Here is a 16,506-nt window from a genome sequence, read left to right as displayed (position 1 = left end):
CTATAGTGCCAGCCCACTGAGTCTATGTAGTCTGAGTCCCATGATAGTTTTGAACTGTTCCTTTATAGGGTTACTTATCTGTGCCTTGTTACTGAGAATTTCAGAAGGATGTAATTAAGCTGACCTGAAATTTGCCTCTTCCGGTGGTTAGGCTGCTCTGTGTTTACTTAGCGACAGTAGTGTTGTCATAGGCAAATTAAATATTAGTGATCTATTAAATTATGTATTCTCTAGCAAACAGAACCTATATAATGTAGCAGATTGGGTTTTATGCTGAGATTCTACTTAGAACCTGGCTACTGGCTCGTGGATCAGCAGCATTACGGAATGTTGGGCCTTACCTCACATCTAATCAATCAGAATCTGCATTTTAACAAGATACCCAGGTGATTTATATCCACGTTAAAGTTTGAGAAGCACAGCCTTAGATAATCCTTTTTAATTGACAGTAAGATACAGTAAGTTGCGGACAATGTTTGAGGGGTATAGAGAAGTACCCCTCTAAAGGAAATAGAGTTAGGTTAAAGGAAATAAAATTTTCCTTCAGGGGTTAAATTTAAAATCAACCCATAATGGAATGTAGAGATACGCAGAGCCCATTTTTGGAGGCTAAATGATTTCCAGGATGGACTTTGTAACCTAATTGAATTCATAAGCAAATCAAAGGAAATCTTGAGGGACATTGCATAGTTGGAGGGCCTGTGTTCTAAGGATAACTGCACTTGAATCTGTCCAGGTTGATCCATCACTGGTGAAGAGGGAGTCGTGTGTGTGTGTGTGTGTGCGCGCACGCGTGTGTGTGTGCGTATTGCCCTATATTGCGATATTTTAGACTGAGACTTTTATGGTCGCCTTGAATAACAATAGCAACTCTCCTTATTCTATTCACATTTTCAAGCCAACTCAGGATTTTCTTCAGCTTCATATTGGCATACCCTCAGTGAGGCAGCCTAGTGCTGAGAACATAAATAAAATCTTAGACTGGCCACATGTTGCCAATGGCTTCTTCCAGAATCACATTTGGGAACTGCCTCTTTGTAACTCATTTTGCCTGTCTAGCCTTAAGCCCCATGGAGTCCCATGCATGTCTTTCCTCTTTAAATCTACTATACTTAGGGTTTGTTTTACCTCTTAAGATTGGTACATAATTTTACCCAATGTCCTCAGCAACCCTTTCCCCCATTTTCCTCCAATATTGTGCTCACCTCTTCATTTAAAGGTTTTATTGCTAATCACTAAATTTAGGGAAACAGAAAGGAGTTAATAAGATAACCAATGAGAGTGAGGCAATTAAGTTTCCAGCTGGTTTCAGAGTTCTTAGAGTCATTATCTAGTTCCTAATTTCTTCAGGAGCTGTAAACACAACAGGGGTGAACTGCAAGTGATGCAAATGATTGTGGAGGGTTAGTGCTCCACAGGAAGGGGTGCCAACCCATATGGCCATGTGGGAATTGAGTCCAGTGTTGCAGAAGGTTAGCTTTTCAAGAGAAGCCAAAAATTGGGGTTTGTGTGTGAAATCTAATTTTAAAGCAATAGCAACTCATTCAGAATTTTTGAAAACATTGAACTGGTCTTTAAAAAGTGCAATTGACTTCTATCTTCAGCTTTTATCTTTCACCTAAATTCTCCTCATTCTGATTACGCCCTTTATGGTTCATCATTTTCAACCACCTTATGGAGCAGACAAGTAGGAATCTCTTACCTACTTAGGTTCGTGTTCATTTCCATCCCTTGGGTTCTTCCAGAAGGATACAACACCCTAATTCTCCTTTGGACAATTCTTCACAACTGACTTAATTAGTTGAGTTTACTGAGTAGCTGCTACATGTCTGGAGCTGTATAGGAGGGAGGCCTACAAGATTCTGAATGGTTCTGTGCTGTATATGATCTTCTCCGTGCAGTGTTGTTGTTACTGACCTGTTTGGAGAATTTTTGTTTTGTTGTGTTGTGTTTTTCAGCTTTATTGGAATGATACAGTACAATTTACTCAAAGAATACAGGTTGATGAATTTTGGTAATTATATACAGCCCTATAACCATCACCACATACAAGATCTAGAACAGTTAGTTTCATTACCCTAAAAAGTTCCCATTGAATCCTTTGCAGTTAATCCCCTCCCCAAACTCCTGGTCCCAGGTAACCCCATCTGCTTTCTGTCACTAAGTTTTGGAATCATACTATAAGTAGTTTTTTGCATTCGACTTATTTCACTTAGCATAATGGGACATATATTTATTATCATTTGGTATGTTGTAAATCCTTTAGCCTCTACTTCCAAAATAAATCCTAAATCTGTTCACTTGTACTGTGTAGTGCTACCTTGCTTGTCTAAGCCACCATCTTATCTTGAACTGACTCTTACAATGGACTTAAAAATGGTCTCCTCACTGTGGCTCTTGTACCTTTGTTTTCCATTTTTGACACAGCAGCTAGTGATCTGTATAATTTAAACCAAGTCATGTTACCTTCCTACTTAAAACCCTCCAATGTATTCCCATCACTCTTAGCTATGGCTTTATAGCTTGTTTCCTACCTACTTTCCCACACACCTCTGATTACTTGGCTTTTAATATCTCAGCAAGATGGTGCCTATCTTTTGTACCTTTTGTTTTCAGCTTGGGAAACCATTCCCAGATCTTCCCAAGACTGGTGCCTTCAAATATCTTGGGGACCCCCATCTAACTGCTCCCTCTGCCCCATACAGTGTATTTTATTTATAATTATTTTATTCTTTTTAGAGCATTTATCATTTGCCAGTCTTCTTTGCTTACCTGCTTATTGCCTCTCTCCCCATGCTAGAATTCTGAGAACAAGGACCTTAGACACTGCCACAGTTTCATCCCTGTTGTGTCAATACGGCCAGGCAGTAGTAAGATATTACTAACAGTTTTGCCAGGGAGTAGATGCTTATATGGTTGGATCTAGGGACTTGTACAGATTTATGCATTTTCTCATAAAGTCTGCAATATAACCATGGAATAACTGTTCTTGCTAAAACCCACTCAAATTCATTTTTCTAAAGTTTTGCATTTTCTCTCGTCAGCCTTTTATTATATTTCAAATTGTTTGATGTTCTTTAAATTTATTTAAATACTCATAAATGCAATGTAAATGTTTTTCTTCAAATCACATTCCAGTAAAGATATCAGGTCTCTCATCCTCCAAACATTTCCCTTCCTAATTTTCCAACTAAATTTTTCTCAGGACTAAGTAAAGAAATTTTAAGTCATTGTGAGGTGGTTCATCTTCTCCAACATTTTATTATGAAAAATTTCAAATATACAGCTAAGTTGAAAAAGCTGTACAGTAAACACCTATATATCTACTACTTAGATTCTACAATTGTTAATTTTACTCTATTTGCTTTTATCTCTCACTTTATCACATACCTATCTATCCATCAATTCATCTTATTTTTGATGCATTTCAAAGTAGTTACAAATATCAGCACACTTTATCCTTTCTCATATCAGCTTTTGTAATATTAACCAGAGTACAATATTTATTTATGGTTTGTTTTTTCTTATGGTAAATTACACATATATTGAAATGCATACATCCTAGGTATAATGTTGGCCAAGTTTTGACAAATGTTGAACCCAAACCCCTGTCAATATAGAATATTTTCATTACCCCCAGATAGTCCCTCTTGCCCCTTCCCATCCAATCTCTGCCCATATACCCCCATAGGTAACCATCATTGTAATTTTTTTTCTACCATGGATAGACGTTCTATTCAAGAACTTCACATAAGTGGAGTTATACAGGATGTACTCTGTTGTGTCTGGCTTCTTTCACTCAGTCTGTCTTTGAGATTCATTCATATTGTTGCTTGTGCAGTAATTTGTTCTTTCTTTTTTATTGCCATGTAGTATTCCATTGTAGGAATATGCCATGTTTGTTTATTTTCCTGTTAATGGACACCTGGCTTATTTTCAGTTTGGGGCTATTATGAAAACATTCCTTATGAATATTCTTGTACAAATGGACATATTTTTCATTTCTTTTAAGTAAATACACAGGCTTGGTCTTGTAGGGCCAAAGGGTATCTGTATATTTTGTTTTATAAGATAGTACCAGACCATTTATCTCAAGTAGTTGTAGGTGATTAACTTTTTTAAAGAATTGTTTATAATTCAGGTAATATGGTCATATGGTTCAAACTTCAAATGTGGCAATGAAAATGCCCTCCTTCTACTACCATACCCCTTCTTTCCAGTTTCTCACTTCTCTAACAAGTAGATAAATGTCCTTATCTTCTTTATTCTAGATGTTTTATACATCTACAAACCTGCAGGTAGCTTATACTATATGTACACTTCTATACTTTGCTTTCTAAGAAATTTTAGTTTGCAGCTATCTTGTCTGTGGACCTTATTATAAGACCCATAGCCCTTAACTTTAATAGCCCTGTGTGGATTCTAATTAGAAAATTTATAAAATGTTTGATCACTCCTATACTTTTTATGCTAGTGTATTAGGATAGGGATGTTAAATTCTCCAGCTGTCATGATTTGAATTTGATAACTATGCCTTTAAGGAAAGAATTTTAACCTCATATCTTTTGAACTAAGCAGGTCTGCAATCTTGTTTCTGCACCCAGAAAGTAAGACTGGAGCTGCAGTAGCTTCCAATTCCTTTCCACAGTAACACTTTTAAAAGTTGTGGTTTTTATGTACTCATAATCAGTAAATTCAATTCTATTCCAAAACACCTTGGTCTTGATATGTTTCCTTCATTTAATAATCAGTTTTATCAAAATGAGTAATTAACCTACCAGATTTGCAACTAATATCTCATATAATGCAATAACATCTATTTAATGCTCATTTGAGAGTTTCATGCCACATATAACATCACTGTACAGACATAGGGGGTTATAGTGAGGGAGTTGATTTTAAAAATGATTTAAGTGTTCTACTTTTTGTGAATATCTGCTAGGCATTTTCATTGTTACAGTTACCTAACATAGTTACAAAAACATGTGCAAAACATTTACAAAATGACAACAGGAATGTACTCTCTGTAAAGCCCTCTGGTTTATACAGGTACATCAGTGATACAGTTTTGCTGCTTCTGCTTCTCAAAGGGAAGAATTAAAGTGTCTTTAAAAAGACTGCAGACTTTGAACCTCTCCCAAAATTAAGGAGAAAAGCACCACTCTCTTCTGATTGTATGTCCTTGGCAAGTTGTTACACCTCTTTGAACCTCAGTTTGCCATCAGCCAAGGAGGAGAGAGCAGAGCAGCATTTTAGGATTACTGTAAGGGCTACATGAGATAAGGTATGTATATCAGCACCCACCGGAGACCTTAACACAAATATTAGTCTTCTGCTTGTATTGGCATAAACTCAAATAAGTCGTGGGAAGAAGAGAAAGAGTTTTGATTGACAAAAAACAAAGTGTTATCTGCTTGCTCCTAAATTATATAAACCAAATAATTCATATTAGAACCATAGGTGTTGTATTAGATATGTGAATTATGAGTTGAGCATTTGAATCATTTGTAAGCAATACCCTTCAACACCCATCCTTTGAGAACCAATTCTTAGGCACTCAAAGAAATACAAGGACAGATTGTGCCTTAGAATTTAAAATTAATCACCTGAGACAGAAAGAAGTAAAATGGAGTAGAGGACTTAGGTGTCTTGATTCCAAAAGTATTGCTCTTTCCAACTGGGCCAGCTGTGGTGGTGGAAAGAAAAGATACCGAATTTGGGGTCAGAAAACCCCAGCTTAAGACCAGCCAAGTTCAGGTACTTTATATAGATGTGACCTGGCAGAAATAACTTACCCTCAAAGTACCTCAGTTTCCTTATCTATAAATGGAAATAATGAGCTTTCTTAGGGGTTTGTTAAGGTTAAATGAATTAAGGTGTTTTAAAAATTTGTAAAAAAAAGTAAATCAAGCTTGAAATTATATCAAAATAAAGAGTTACCAAACAACAATAATAACAAAAACACCTAGGAAAAAAGGGGTAGAAACCTAGGCAGATCTGGGGTTCTAAATAAAGAGCAGGACAGCCCCATTGAGTTGTTGCTGAATCAGTCTTTATGTCACTCTGTTTAGTATTTATCTTCCACAGAGAGGGTTCACTTCATATGGCCTACTTCAGATTCTCTCGCCTTCAGCAGGGGATGTTGGGCACCTCAGTTGAGGTCCCACCAGATTGTATCTAAGAAGTGTAGTTCCTGCAGGGCAAAATCAGGATGCTATTGCAAGAAAAAGAGGAAATGGATGCTGGATAGGCATAAACATCCATCAAGTGCCTCAGAAACTATGCCAACATCAGCATCCTCTGTGTGCCCATAAGAATTTTATAACAGATGTAGAAAGAGAGTACTTTAAAGAATCATTAATGGCTAATATCATTAAGAATTCAGTTTGCAAAATTTCATTGAACTGTGTACCTATGATATGTGAACTTTTCAGTATGTATAGTATACTTAAATTTTTAATAATTTTTACCATGTTTAATACTCCTACATAGATATTATATGCTGAATACTTTAAGAGCTATCAGATCATGCTAATGTGTATAACCTCCCTAAATGCTCCTTTTTTTACTTCTGTGTGCACTTAGCCTTCAACAGCTAATAGGTCAAAGTATTGTGCGAATTATATTGATTATATTAAGATTTTATTATGATCATTTTTAAACAAACTAGAGAATATATTTCTTGAATTGGAGGACATTCCTCAGAGCTGTAAATCTGATTAGATAATTTTCCCAATCTAGGGATGACTTTAAAATTATTTTATAAAGACTTCTAAAATAGGTGGTATATTTACCTCCTCAACTTGCTGCTATTTTCTTATCTAACCCACAAAGTTCTACAGAGCAAAGACCTATTTTCCCAAAAAAATTTTAGGTAAAATGATATTAAAGAAAAGAAAGAACACAGTGAGTATCTTTTGGATTATAGTTTTAACTCCATTTATAAAAATGCATTCCACTACTTTGTGTTCTTTTGTTTAAGTGCGTGCAGTGCATGTAGTGAGAACATGTGGCCTGAGAGAAGCGTTCCTGGGAAGGTAAGAGACTGGCCAGCGTAGGATGCAAATAGACCTTTAATTTGGTGTACAAGATGTCATTAAAATACAGCTTATACAAATGAACAGATAGATAGTGGTGGCTCCTTTATACCTTTTAAGGAAAGTGATGTATTCTTGGTTTGTTTTGGGTAGATTCTGCCGTTCCTGTATTGCTACCAGTCTAAAGAACAATAAGTGGACCTGTCCTTATTGTCGAGCATATCTTCCTTCAGAAGGAGTTCCAGCAACGGATGTAGCCAAAAGAATGAAATCAGAGTACCAGAAATGCACTGAGTGTGATACCCCGGTAAGCGACCATGCCTGTTGTGCTCACAGTTACCAGCTTAGACCGCTGAGAAAATTGTTATGCAACTAATCATTTCGCCTATGCCTTTGACCTCATCTTACCCCGACTTCCTAAAGTTTATCGTCTCAGCCTATGTCCAATTTCATATGTGTAGGCTGTTGAAAAATGGTCACCTGACTCCTACCATCATCTAGTTTTTCAAATAAATGCTTTCGTCAGCCACCTCTATTTCGTCTCTTCCTATGACTCTCATGACCCTCTGTTATGTGGCTTCCATTCTTGCTACTCTATTGCACCTTAGCTATAAATAACTTTATTACCAAATCCAGTGGCATAACTGCACCCATGTTCTACTGGACTTTGCAGTATTTATCTCTCTTCCTGTAGTATTTTGATCACTTCTTCATTGCAGTTTTTATCCTTTGATACTATGCTAGCCCAATTAGATCATTTGAGGTCTTGGAGGCCATGCAAAAGATTCTAGATTTTATCCTAAATGTAATATCGAGTCATAGGAAAAGTGTGAACTTTTGCTTGGGTTTAGATTTTCATGATATCTCTCTAAGATGTACATGGGCAGTGGTTTGGAGGGGGCAAAAGCAGGATTGGTGAAGCCAATTAGGTGGCTATTTGGATGGATCAAGTAAGGAAGGTGGGTTAGGGTGATAGCATTATATATGGAATAAGAGAGTTTTTTAAGGTATATTTAGGAGAAAGAATCAAAGGAAATTGGTAATTGACTGGATGTGGGGGTGAGTGAGAATGAGGTGTCAATAATGCCTGGGAGGTTTCTGACATGAGTAGGTGAAGGTATTAATGTGGAGGACAGGTTTGGAGAAGAATCCACGGAGTTAAATTTTAGGTATGTTAGATTTGAACTGCTAAGGGGGTATATTTAGATATACCATTGTGGAAATCAAGAGAGATCATATACTGAAGACCTAAATTTCTTTAGAAAACCTTTCTTGATTGTTAATCTAAATTATAGCCTGTTATACTTTCTCTTAGCACTCTGTATTCCCTTTATAGCCCTTCTCACCACTTCTAATTTTGCTTTTATGATTTTTTAATTTAATGTCAATTATCCCCACCAGATTTAAGTTCCGTAAGGGTAAGGACTATGTCTGTTTTATTGGCAACTGTGCACTCAGCACTTTGAAAAGTGACTGGCACATAGTAAATGCTTAATGTACGTGTTTTTAAAATGTATATTTATGTAAGACTCAATGAGTCTCAATAAATAGCTGCCCAACTACAAGATTTATGCCTGGTCTTTCGAGTTAGACATCATAGGATCACACACTAATTCTCTCACTTATTCTTTGTGGTTTTCGGCAAGTTATTTATTTAAATTTTTGTTTACCTCTTTGGAAAATAAGGAGAATTATAGTATTTGTGTCATGTGATAGTTTTAAAGGTGAATGAGAAACCATGGCTTTTAGCATGGTCTGAAACATAGGAAATGCTCAAAATCAATAGATTTTTACATTCATCTTAATAAATTATTGCTTATTTTTGTCATCATATAAAATTTAACATGCACAAAATCAAACTCGGGATTTTATTTTATCATCCAGTTCTTTATTCCACCTTTGATGTTTACCACAAAAAACATTCTCTTAATTATCCCAGATGGAAATGCCCTTCTTTTTTTTAATCCCTTTCCTTTTTTCATCCCCACCCCATTTCTGATTATTCACAAGTATTTTGCTCTTTCCTTTGAGGTATTTCTTGGATCTGTCTCTTCCTTTTTATGTTATCCCTCATGCCAGGAGTACTGCCGTTCCTCCCGTAGCCATTGTGGACTCTGCTTACTCTTCAGAGTCCAGGCCAGACCTCCATTTCATGAGGACTGGCCTTCGTATTCCAGTCCCCAATACATAATGGTTTCCCATCTGCTTGCCTACACATCTTTTATTCTTCCTCCATTAGATTGTAAGCACCTTTAGATGGTAAGCACAGTGGCTTATGCTTCTTCTGTCATGTCTTACAATGTCTTACAGAGTTTTGTCTCCAGAGTAGATATTGTATAAATTTATTAATTCATTTGTCAGTATGTAGTCCCTAAATTGCTAATTTATGTGAAGAATGCTTCTCTTTGTTGATCAAGGGATACAAAGAGGAAGAAACATTTAACAAAAGTAATAGAGAGATGAGAGAGCACTAATGTGTAAAGTTGGGTGTTAAAGTTTGTACAGCGGCTTGTTTTAAGACAGCTGACTGGATCAGTCCTATTTTTTACATCTTTTACATGGATATTTGTAAAGCAAGGATTTGCTTTTACTGTTCCACTTCGTTTATATTTTTGGTCTTTTGTTAAGCAGTTATAACTGTTTCCTTGACATGGTAGATTTCGTGTTTGAGGTTTAACTTTCGTAGCTTGGGCAAAATGAAGCTCAGCCACCTTACCACAACTGTAAAAGCTTCCTTTAGTACAAGATCTTATCAAGGTTTCTAATGAAACGTTGAGTAGAATATGTGTTATTTAGCAACAGATCCCTCATGGTTAGGCTCTCTGAATGTATATCTGGAGGAACAAGGGCTCTTTATTTGGCCTTGATAAAAATGGACTGCAAGAGCTGTCTTTTATGTGTGCTCTTAATGGAGCTATTAAGTATACTGTGTATTGTGAATTCATGTGATACTGCTAGATATATTATGAAATCATGGTATTTATATCTTTCCCTGAGGCACAAGGTTTCTTTTTACTTACTATGGACATTTCTAAAATCTGTCCACTTATTCTTCTAACCTCTCTTTGTTTTCCTTTCTTTCTCTTTCTTTTTACTTTTTTCCCTTTCCTTCCTCTTCCTCTTTTTCCTCTCTTTTTTTTCTTTCCCACTTCCTTTTTTCCAACACCAATTTAGGTAATGGCATCTCCAAAAAGTAAATTTGAGTTAATGTATGCTTTTCCACTTTAAAAAATATGTGCTTTCTAGAAGAATCAAATTCAAGAACTCACCATTGGATCTTCAATGTATTAGAGAAATTTAAAAATTGTGTTAATTTTTGATAATGCCTTAACTTTGTTACGCTGTCGTCATGAATGCATCCTTTTAAAATCAACTGACGTCACACTATGAACTTTTTTGAAATAATGAAAGTGATAAAGCTGGATCACATAAAACTTTATTGATCCCCTTTTAAACAGTGAGTTTATTTTGAATTTGCTTTTATATAGGTTTGCCTCAGTGAAATGAGGGCACACATAAGAACTTGTGAGAAGTATATAGATAAGTATGGACCACTACAAGAACTCGAGGAAACAGCAACAAGGTTTGTTTCAACACAGTATAGTTTAGTGCTGAATTTGATACGTTAATACAGAATTTAATGAGCTGGAAAGTTTAACATTTTTATTGCAAAAATATGCACGTATTTATGTTTAGGCTCTTAACCATAATACCTGTTGTTGGTAATCTTTTATTAATAGCAATAATTTAGAAAGAATTTTGCTCTCTCTACTTTAAAAACTTTGCATGGAGGAAATCAGCCAAACATTGGAGAAATGAGGGAAATGAACTCAGACAAGTTTGTATTAAGGAAGATCCAAAAATAGAATGCAGAACTGTTCATTTCTGCTAGTCTCCACTTTCTGACTAATAGATTTTTGAAGTAGATCATGATTAAGAGGTTATTCATCTTTAGTTTTCCATCACCACTGCTCAGTTCCCTAGCTCGTTCCTTCTCATTTTGCTGGTTTTCCACTTAGAAGACAGGAAGCAGCATCTTGGTATATATTCTAATAAGAAAGTACCCTGTCCCCCTGAGGATACACACTTACATTTCTCATGAGAAAAAAATGTAGGCACCAAGACCATTATCAAGACAGGAAAAATAATATCAAATCAGAAAGAATAGAGACTGGAAACGAGATCTATCCACATTTTATTTTTTACCTCTGGTTAAGTAACTACTGTCTAATTGCCAACAATTTTAGTAATACTTGTATTCTATGCAATTTCCAGGTGTGTATGTCCATTTTGTCAGAGGGAATTGGATGAAGAGAGCTTGCTCGATCATTGTATTACTCATCACAGATCGGAAAGGAGACCTGTGGTAAAGATTTTTGTTCTATATATTTTTGCAATGTCTAAATTCAATATACATTAGAAAATCCATTTGATAGGTTTTTATTATAGATATAAAGGATAATTTATGTCAAGGTTATGAGAATTCTATGACATTAACCATATGTGAAAGTGTTGAATTGAAACTGGTAAGAATTACTAATGTGCAATCACTCATTCATTTATGAAATTAGACAACATTATCTTTTACAGATAACCATGGGCATAATCAACTAAGAAGATTCAAAATGCACAGTTAAGATCTACCATTACTATACTAACTGTGGTCACATCCTAAGTTAAAAACATTTTTTAATGATGCAAATAGAATTTTCATGAAAATACACTAGAAATGACAGTCACAGTCATTCATCTTCATTAATCAGTCTATTATTTTATTTCTTAATCTGAATATTTATCCATATGCTTGCATATTAAATATACATATTGCTCACCATTTCCCAGATCCATAGTGAATACCTTTTTTCTTTTCAACCTGGCATTATAGTTCTACTTTGCGGTGTGGTTTTCATAATTTTCATTCCTGTATAGTTGTGAGGTAAAGCTGGATGATGATGGATATATCATCATTTACTTAGCCATTTTACTATTTTTGAACACTTGGGATTATTGCCGGTTTTTAGGATTTGAATTCATGTTCTTATACATTTAAACTTCTTATTTTATTGGGTTTTTTCCTAGGAGGAAATTTCTTAGATTGATATTTCTGGAAATGAGGGTGCAAACCTTTTAATAACTCTTGAAATATACTTATAAAACATATTCCAAAAAGTTTAAGTCAATTTATATGTATGTCAGCAATTTATGAATAAACCACTTTCACCTGTCTAAGATTCTATACATATATTTTAAAATTACTCAAGCTTAACAGATATAAAGTTATATCTTGAAGACTGTTTTAAATAGTAGTTTAGTTTTATATTATAATTGTATATAATTATATGTCTATGTGCATGTAAGTATGTGTGTCATTTAGATATATATGTTTGTTTTAATTTGTTGTTTTTTTCCTTCATAAAACCTTTTTGGGAAGTAGATGAGATTGAAACATAAGTACATATTAGGTAGCTAAATGATAGGTGGATACAGAAATAGATAGATATAGACAGATAGTCTTCACAATCCTATGAGATAGGTGTGATTATTATTCCCACTTTATAAATCATAAGCTGAGGCTCAAAGAAGTTAAGTCTTACAAGGTCACACAGCTGGTAAACCACAGTTTGAGCACAATAGTCTAGCTCTAGGACCTGCATGATGAACTCCTGTGCTCTACCAGCAAGTTCATGAGAAAAGCCACACAATGCAATCAAAGGTATTTGTTATTGATCCTAATGGCCTACAGGTTTGGTTCTTGGAATGGCTGGCTAGGAGCTTGATACATGTTCGGCCAGTAGGGATCGTCATGGGCTTTTCCTGCTCCATTTGCTCTGCGGGAGGAAGTGGCCTAAAGAGTTGTCTTATGATAGATCCCTAGAGAGCTTAGGAAGTTAGAAGAAAGCATCAGGATGGCATAATAATGGCTACCATTTACTGAGTTCTAAGTGTGTCCTTTTCTGCTCCTAGCAACCCTATGAAGAAGGTATTATCGACACAGCCTTAGTCCTGACCAGTAGTGCTAGGGATACTGCTCTGGCTGGAGGAACATCAGGTACTCTGGACCATGGGCTGCATTATATAGCAATCTAGGGCAAGCCATATGCTGGAATGTCCACTGGTACTGTGTACCTACTCCAGCAGAAATCCTGTCCATCTGCTTGCTGCTCAGTTTGGCCATCAGATTGAAAGTGGTCCATTCCAGCTAAGTCTTCCATAATTAGGTCATTGAAGAAAGTCAACCAAAGGACAGAAATAAACCAGAAATGGTGGGATCAGATTGCTCCTGGAATTTAGTAGTTAAAAGCCCAGGCTTTGGAGGAGAAAAGCTTTGGTGCAAATCCCAGCAAATCTCATTAACCTCTCTGCTTCTGATTCATCATTTGTAAAATGGAAATGATGATGATGATGCCTTTTTTACAATATCTTTGCTCACAGGATAATAGTCAAATATTTAAAGTAAGCATGTAAATATCTTTGCTCACAGGATAATAGTCAAACATATAAAGTAAGCACTCTTTGTCACATGGTGTTTACCTCATAAACAAAAGAGGGCGGTGGTGATATGGTAGGTTACTACTACTTTTGCACCTATATATAAAATCAAGGCCAGAGGAGATTTCTCAAAGAAAGCCATGTACTCTCACAGTTGGGGAACCTAAGTTGGGAGAAGTGAGGGAGGTCAATTGGTAAAATTTCACCACAAGACCAGGATATTATTATAGCCTTGAGGCAGGAGCAGATTATTCAGAAGATTCATGGTTCTTTAACATGCTAGGGTCATCTAGAGATGGTCACTGGAACAGAAGACCTTCTGGTTTCCTAAGTTAGTGTTTCATTTTTGAGTAAAAGCTCAAGGCACATGTCAGTCTAAAGGATCTAGAGCCAGTAGAAGTCACATGTACGCTGTGGTTATGAAGAGGCTGGAGGTGGACACTGTGGCATGGCTGGGGTTCATGTGCTTAGGGATCCCCAGTGGGGACGCATAGGTGAAACACACTGGTAGAAGTGCTGGGCAAGGAGGGCTGAGTCTGAGGCTGATCCTGGGTTGGAGTAGAAGTTAGCAAGGATATTGCTTCAAAGGAATGGATTGCTTGTTTTGCCTGCAGATAATGAGGTCAGTGATGCCATCTGACTTCCTTGGAGTAATAAGTTTCATGGCAGTTAGAAACTTGGACAAATTTGATTCTGCCTTCCACAAATAATTAGATAATTCAGAGCTCAAACTATAAGTAACTAATCTTCTCTTTCTGATTTGCTCAAAATTGGGTAGTAGGTTAACAACATTGAAGAATTTTGACTTTTCTCATATGCAGCCATAAACAGCTCTGTTTTGTCACATAGTATGTATATTGTCATGTTTAATATTCTGAAAAATTATATCAGTGGTATATTAGACTCAAAGAAGCAAATGACACAAACAACGTGCTTGAGACTGAATTATGAGGCTAACTTGAGAGAAAATTGATATTTTATCTTGTAAAGGGAAAACATTTTAGCCGGAACCATACTTTTGGGCTATTCTCTCTGGCCAGAGTGCTCTTTCTTTTCCTGATTCTTATTTATCTTTCAGAGCTCAGCTTAAGTTTCACTTCCTCAGGAAGCCCTCTCTGACACCCAAATTAATTTCAGCTCTTGCTTTTCTCCTTTTTTTCTTATTTACCACCATTTATAGTTATATATTCATTTCATGTCTGTCTCTTCCTCTAAGTTATTAGGTTCACAAAGTCATGGGACTTAACTTCTTTGTTTAAAACTCCATGTCCAGTTCTTGGCAGAGAACCTGGCACATAGTAGGATATATATGAAAAAATCATCCACCCAGGTTCAAAGGTTCTAGTAGTCCTTTATTTTCTGGGACAGGACTTCTGTTGGTTTGGAACGTAAACTATGGTGTCTGAGCCACTTGTCTCTACACCAGTTTATTTCCATGGGTATGTAGACTATCTGCAACTTAACTGAGCAGTGTGTGCATAAGTGTTTTAGAAAGGAGAAAAATCTTCATTCAATTTGCTTTCAAACTCCTGCTAAATTATATATGCAATCTGGTACCTTGATTCTGGTTACGTATTTGCCTGTAATTATTTTCAGTACTTATCTCTTTTCTTTTGGAGATGGATTCAGTGATCTTTAATTTCTTCCCACAAATGGCATTTACCATCATAAGGAAAGTATTATATAATTGGCTGAGTTGCTATGAAGATTAATTTAAACCAGAGATATAGCTGAATGTCCATTGTTACAGAAGTTCCAAAGCATCAGATCCTTTGCATCTTGAGATGTTTGTAACATAAGTGCACTGTCTTCCAACTCGTTTATACTTGTACTCTTAGAATTCATCTTTGGATTTCAAGTCTTGTCAGAATATGCCCTTCATTGCTCTTAGATGACATATATAGACAGTACTTGGCAACTGAAAGGCCCTGACAGTAAAAAATAATGTTGTATGACATCTGTGTTTTTAGAACCTAAGAAGAAGGTACCAGAAAGAGGTAAAGTTCTTTCATTCAGTTTTCCTATTTTTGATTAAATCAGTTGTGCACAAACTTTAGAATCAGAATTCAAGTTTTATAATATAAAATATACCTCATTCACAACGAGGGGTTTCAAGGACCTGTACTGAGAGAGATATTCTTTATGAGATCCCCTGTAACAGCACAAAAATGGGGAAAAGCAAGGTTTGGTGAACTGGAAGGTTGACTATCCCTGTTAGTTGTGTTCTCTCAGCTATATTACCCTTTTTCTTAATGGTATAAGGGAGAGGTGTCATTTTGAGGAACCTAATAAGTTCAGAAAGACTGGGATAGGGACAGGATGGCATAGCTCCATGGAGCAGCATCAAATCCATTCTATGTCTTTGGTAATTGGTGGGAAGGGTTTTGGGAAATGTGCCTGATGTACCCATATTAGATGTTCGCATCTAGGACACGGATGGTCAAAGGTCGTATGTTCCTATACAGATTTTTATACATTTTATGGATTCTCAGAAGCCCTTACCTTGCAATTCTCAACCTTTTCTCAATGACAGCACACCTAAAGAATGATGCTAAGCTGGACATTTTTCTAGAGTGTAGCGGTCAGCACGTCTGCTTCACATGCAGAAGATCCTGGGTTCACGCCCCAGTGGAGCCACAGTCCATGGTCTATGGCCATGCCCTAAACAAGCCCGATGTCTGATCTTGGAAGCTAAACAGGGTTGGGTCTGGTTAGTACTTGGATGGGAGACCACCTAGGAAGACCAGGTGCTGTGGGCATAAATAATAATAATAATAATAATAATAATAATAATAATAATAATAAAGAATGATGCTAAGCTAAATCATTCTTACTTTCCTGTTAGTAACAGTAATTCCTGAAGGTGGCTGAGAATTCTTCTGGGGAGAGAAAGTGGTTGTATCAGAATCGAAGAAAGAAAGAGAGGTATATAGTTGAAAAAGGACTCTCATCTGATTCTGTGTATCGACTCAGTATCCCT

General features: G+C 36.2%; 1 protein-coding gene across 1 annotated transcript in view; it reads left to right on the top strand.

Moving 5' to 3' along the window:
* RNF125 (ring finger protein 125) overlaps positions 1-16,506 on the top strand; it is a 33,573-nt gene that overhangs the window by 3,821 nt on the left and 13,246 nt on the right. Inside the window, exons 2-4 of the mRNA XM_039843849.1 lie at positions 7,191-7,344; positions 10,526-10,620; positions 11,313-11,403. Of these exons, the coding sequence (XP_039699783.1) occupies positions 7,191-7,344; positions 10,526-10,620; positions 11,313-11,403 (340 nt within the window). The remainder of the gene's footprint in view (positions 1-7,190; positions 7,345-10,525; positions 10,621-11,312; positions 11,404-16,506) is intronic.

Source organism: Pteropus medius, unplaced genomic scaffold, assembly GCF_902729225.1.
Source record: "Pteropus medius unplaced genomic scaffold, Ma_sr-lr_union100, whole genome shotgun sequence".
Classification (NCBI taxonomy): domain Eukaryota; kingdom Metazoa; phylum Chordata; class Mammalia; order Chiroptera; family Pteropodidae; genus Pteropus; species Pteropus medius.
The sequence above is the reverse complement of the archived record's forward strand: the minus strand, read 5'-3'. Positions and strand labels throughout refer to the sequence as shown.